General features: G+C 41.6%; 1 protein-coding gene across 1 annotated transcript in view; it reads right to left on the bottom strand.

Moving 5' to 3' along the window:
- EFHB (EF-hand domain family member B) overlaps window positions 1-1,221 on the bottom strand; it is a 15,274-nt gene extending 14,053 nt beyond the window's left edge. The window contains exon 1 of the mRNA XM_017732135.1: window positions 99-1,221. Within this exon, the coding sequence (XP_017587624.1) occupies window positions 99-203 (105 nt within the window). The 5' untranslated portion in view covers window positions 204-1,221. The remainder of the gene's footprint in view (window positions 1-98) is intronic.
- Window positions 1,222-6,033: the final 4,812 nt, after the last annotated feature.

Below are 6,033 nucleotides of genomic sequence, written 5' to 3'. Positions count from 1 at the left end.
CCCTCACAGCGTTCCGCCATCCCCCTCACCCAGCGCCCCCCGTCCTGCCCCTCACAGCGCTCCCTCCACTGCCCTCAGCGCTCCGCCACCCCCCTTACATCTTGCACCCCTCGGCGAAAGTCAGGAAATAGATTGCACTGGGCTATTTTGTAAATGTCATGATCTAGAAAAATAATTAAGGCCCAGCTGTAGAGGTCGCACATTCCTTAGACCGATTATAAAATCGTTGAAAATCTACCAGCTTTCAGACAGGCAGGTTGAATCTTGAGGTTGAAATGAGGTCTTACATGGTCAAAAGTCTGATCAAACTTTCAATCTTTATTACTGTAATAAAAAAATACAGCCCCTTTCACGAATGTTGTCACATGTTATTAAAATATTGTATGCTGGGGCATACCTCTAGAGAAAACTGCAGCTCCCACCCACGCACAGCATGGAGGTGGGTGAGAGAAGCCTGTCAGCACTACCCCATTTATCAAACACGTGAGTGCTATCACTGTTTGTCTTAAATGAGTCAACACTTCATATATCTAACCCACTGTATTTGCCTTTTAGAAACAGATGTGGATTATTTCAGAAAAGCAGCGTGGGTAAGACTGGACAACTTTCACCGCTGTTTAACAGACCCTCAGCTCTTAAAAAGACTTTTATTCTCAGATGACATTTAGCAAACTATCCCCTTCTTCCCAGCAAAACATCTAAATTTAATCACATCCTGCTCCGTTCTCTATAGTCCCATGACAGCAAAATCCATTTTAGATAAATACACAGACTGTAACTCTAATTAATCAAACATTACCATGTGTTATAATTTTATTCTCTGCTCTAACATTTGTTTGATAAGGATTTTAAATGAATGATGCTGAATTAAAACTAAATTCCTTTTCTACAAATGGAAGGTGAGAGGCTCAGGCAGCCACTGCTGTCTGATGACCTGCTTTGGCTGTCCAGGTCACCAACAGTACTTGTCAGTGCTATGATCCATGAACTTCCAGCACATACTAACACAGCTTGGTCTTCTCCAGGCAAGAAGCATCATGTATAGCATCAGCTATGATCTAGCTGTGGCAATGCTGGTGCCCTTTCTCAAAAGAAGGTACGTGTTTTTCTGCTGTAGATATGGCTGCACCACACCGCTAATATGGAATATCCATGTCCACTTGGGAACTAAAGAAGCTCTTGTAAAGTCTTAATGTGTTCAGTTCTTTTCATATTTGTCATATTTGTTGTTGCTTGAAGTTCAGAGTGTTCCTGCCAAATAAAGCAGTAATTTTTTGGTAGTTTAATAAATAAAATGATTGGTGGTGTCTTGCTTTGTGACCCATTTGTCTGTAAGGTGCAATTTCTGTCTAGTAAAGTTGTCAGGAGAAGGGAGAACTATTTATACAGAGGAAGAGCAAAGTACAGTAATGTAAAAATTAGATGGTAATAATAGGGTATAGGAAATTGGGATTTGAATTTTTTATCCTCGTGTTTGTTGTATTTCTAGCTGGCTCTCTACCTGTGCTCAGGTTATTATCATTTTTATACATTCTGTACCTTGCTGATTTATTTTTGCCTTGTTTTTTCCCCAGCAGGTGGCCACACTTGCTAACTGAAAGCATCCACTCAGTCCCGATGGAGTGGTTTGTGTCAAAGGCATAAAAATAGGACTTGGACATGTAACAAGAGTGCCTATTGCAGAAACAAGTAGAGCAAAAGTCCTCAGCCTTCTTTTTTTTTGCCTCTCTGTGGTTGTTTTCGCTTCTGCAGAAATGTGGGTCTCTATAAATCAATTTGAAACCTACTAACAATATACATTCTTTCCTATAATTTTCTCATTGTGGAATCAGTGTCAGATCCATTCTTTGTTATATTGAAAGTTATTTTGGCCACAGAAAGAATATTTGTAGAGAGGGAAGGACCTGAAATTTTAAAGATAAGCTGATGAACTGGCAAAAACCGATTGAACTCAATTTTAGGAAAAAAAAGACCAAAATTTTCTTTACTTCAGCATGAATTTGTCATCTATGTTAAAAGTAGAATCTCTAGAGAAAGCTGTTTGGAAAAAGTTGAACAAAATTTTCCATTCTACAGCAGCACTTTTTTTCCTCAACAGTACTTGACATTTCACTAGTTTCTGACATCCAATTCCCACAATCTAATGCCTTTTTCTGTCTTGTTTAGGCTAAAACTGAGGAATGGAAACCGTCTAAACCCCTGCATTTTACTTTCTTTATGAAGCGTAAACACCATGTTCTGCAACACAGTTCTCTCTCTGACTGTGGTGCTGGCATAGACCGCAGCCAAAGCACTAAGTCTGTAGATGCCTTAAGGTCTCTGAAGGCCAGAGAACTCTGTGTAAAACACTCCAAATTTGGTGAAATACCTGAATTATGTCAGCCATGCCGATGCACGTTGGTGTTACTGCCTGGTTGCTTTCATGTTTTTTTATTCAATTCATTTACAGATAGAAAATTGCTGTTTTCTGTGTGCTGCACACTTTCTATACCTTATGATATGACCAACCACAACTAGAGATAGAAGACAGAAAAAAAGAATGTCACAGCAGATGGACACTTAAATAAATTGGAAAGTTCAAACACAATAAAGAGATTCTGCACATCTTCTAAAGTCAACTTCCACTTATTAGTACACAATTAGCCTTAGATTTAAACACAAAAAGGCTGAGCAGAACATACTATTAAACTCTGCAGAGAAATGCTAAAATAGATGGAAAGCCACCTGGTGAAACGATGACCCACTAACATAAATTTGTTAATATCACCCAGCACAGTTTCAATTTTGGTATTTGATATATGAACCACAATGAAATAAAATACAAAAACATGACTCCTAATAGGGCTATCCGTGTGGGTTCAGAGCTTTCCTTCAACATCTTTTTGTGCAGACTACAACAGAAGAACGTTGTCTTCACCACTAGAACTCACAGAGACCTGTTAAGCCCAAAATACAGTAACTGGAACTTGGTCATTTGATCACTGCCACATTCTCACATGCCTCTATTTCACACATTCACAGTGAACGTTTGGTGTTTGCTGTCCCCCTCTGTCAGCGTCAACCAGCTGTGAACAATTTGGGCGTTTCACAAAGCAAGAGAGATGTGCTATAGCTCTGTGTTGCAGTCAGGGAGTTAAAGTTAGCAGCAGGAACCTCCTGCATGTAACACAGGCTTCCTACCGGCACAGATACACACAGCATCAGAGCTCTGCTTCTGTGGGATCTGAGTTCCAGAGTGCATCCATCACATAATCCAAACCACAGACTGCCTACATACTTAATAGACAAAAAGCATGGGAAATTTCCATTCATGCTAGCATTTTCAGCAAAATTACCTACTGCAACGCATCTGAAGTCTGCTCAAATCATTTTGAAGAGAAAAATTCTCTAATCTCTCATGTGAAAGTAATACTTTATCCCTTTTGTCCCCTTTTCATTAGTGCAGCTATATCATATGAATAGAATTCCTGCATCAAAAACTCCATTCAGCCTTGAACTTCAGATACATCTGATAATCTGTAAAATTATTTCAATTTTAGAAAGTATTTATTTATATTAGAAACATAATGATCCTTACATATGGAATAGTATGGTCCTTCATTTGATAAGATTAAGTGAAACTTGAAATGTTATGTATGACAGAAGTGTTTAATCTCTGAACTGAATTTAGTTCAAGTAATTCTAAAGATACAGTACAATATTCTTCCTCAAAAACTGTTCATGTATGTACTGTGTCTGGGATGGAGTTAATTTTCTTCATGGCAGCCTGAATGGTGCTGTGTTGTGGATTTGTGACTCAACTGCTGTTGATAACACAGCAATACTTCAGCTACTGCTGAACAGTGCTTGCATAAGGTGAGGACTTTCTCTTTTCCCCCACTTTGTCATCAGCCCCACCCAGGGAGGAATGCTGGTGATGGTGAGAAACTTGGGAGCCGATTACAGCCAGGACAGCCGACCCAAACTGATCAAAGGGATATTCCATCTCACACAGCCCTATGCTTAGTAATAAAAAAATGGAGGTAGACAAAGGAGATGTCTTCCAAGTTGGCTGCTGCTTGGGGACTGGCTGGACACTGGTCTGTTTATGGGGGTAACCAGCGATTTCCTTTGTATTGCCTTTTCACTTCCTCTTTCCTTCATCTATTACACTGTCTTTATCTTAACCCACAAGTTTACCTGTTTTTGTTCTTCCTGTTCTGTTCTCTGTCTTACTGCAGGGAGGTTGAGTGAGTGAGTGAGTGAGCAGCTGCCAGGTTGACTGGATGCTATCTGGTGTTCGAATGTATGCCCATCAGGTGTGTAGTAAAACATATTTGGTTATCAGGAATCTACTGTTTGCTCAGCAAATCCTGCAGTCCAGTTGAACATATTGGGACTAGTCAGAGGGTTATGGCAAATAAGCAGTGTATTAGGGCACAATTACATGATTTAAAGGACAACTCTTACAAACATTCAGCAAACTCGCAGCTCAAAAAAATTTGTATACTTTCAAACATGATTCTCTGGAGCTAGTCTGGCATTCTACATCACTGGTGAATGCAAAGTCTATTTAACTTTTTTTGAAGTCACATATTGGCCTTTCACAAAGCACTTATGTAAGTGATCAACTTAGTAAAGCAGAAAGGGGAAATTGTTACTCTCAGACCAAACTGGTACCAATGGAAAAGTATATGGAAAAGAAGAACTGATGAAGATGAAAAGAAAAAGAACAATCTGTTTCACTCCATTCACTTCAGTATGTTAATGTATTGATATGTCATACTAGGAAAGGAGAAACTAGCATAGCACTGACCACGGGGCTTACATAACTTGATTTTTACTTCATTTAAATATATGTGGTTGAACTAAAATATATTTTGAGAATATGGCAACATCAACTTGATTCAGTATTTCCTGTGATGGAGTATCTAAACAATCTTCATTAAATTGTACCAATTACTAAATATCATTATTGATAAACTTATTAAACGTCTTACCAGTTTGTTTGGGGTTTTTTAATAGTTTCTTTCAAATGCCAACTCTTAGACCTTGTTAAAGCTGCTACACTGAAGAAACACTTACCATGATTGTTGCTTCCTCTACAACCCACTTACACTCTGTGACCAACTGGCCTTTATCCAGCTCACTCACAAGGTCATGCTTCATGCTATGAAGCAATCAAGACATTGTTTATATCCATCTATGAAGCAGTCAAGACTTGTTCTGTTAGCAACGCATTTCTCAAGTTTTTAGCACTCTGGCAATAATGAGCCAACCTCTAAGCCTTTATCAGTGGCTGTTCAGTGTTTAGAAAAGTTAGGCAAACTCCCAATGGCAATTCAGGTTTTTCTGTGTAGGTCCTCCTTTCAACTCATCTGACTAATAGCTTTGGAAACTGGTTCTTTCGAAGGATTAAACCAGGACTTGCCTGTGTGTGTGATACCCGGCTCCCACCCCTGGCACCTCAGTGGCCTCCTCAGGCAGCACTGCAGTCCCTAGAGGGCTGGTACAGAATCATGGAATAGTTTGGGTTGGGAGGGACCTTAAAGATCACCCAGTCCCAAAGCCCCTGCCTTGAGCAGGGACACCTCGTACTAGAACAGGTTGCTCAAAACCCCACCCAGCCTGGCCTTGAACACTGCCAGGGATGGGGCATCCTGAACTTCTCTGAGCAACCCATTCCAGCCTCACCACCCCCACAGTAAATGGAAGATGGAAGATGCGGGGTCGCTCCCAGGGACTCTTGCCCTGGGCGCTGGGGAGAAGCGGGAGATGGGGAACAGCCTCCTGACGAATGTGGCTCGCCTGCCGCGGGAGCGGCTGGGCGGAAGGGAGGGAACGGGAACAAAAGGAGGAGGGGAAAAGGTGGGAAAGAAAGGGAGCCACGTGACTGGCGCGGGCGAACCGGAAGGGCACGCCGCGTGCGGGCGTGACGTGGCGGCGGCGGAAGTGCGTGTTGTGTGTGTGAGTGTGTTTTGGTCGGGGCAGAGGCGGCGGCGGAAGTCGGCGGCGGGGCTGGGTGAGGCACGGCTGCGCCCCCGCCCCTCGCCC

The sequence above is a fragment of the Corvus brachyrhynchos genome, unplaced genomic scaffold (assembly GCF_000691975.1).
Source record: "Corvus brachyrhynchos isolate BGI_N302 unplaced genomic scaffold, ASM69197v1 scaffold53, whole genome shotgun sequence".
Lineage (NCBI taxonomy): Eukaryota > Metazoa > Chordata > Aves > Passeriformes > Corvidae > Corvus > Corvus brachyrhynchos.
The sequence above is the reverse complement of the archived record's forward strand: the minus strand, read 5'-3'. Positions and strand labels throughout refer to the sequence as shown.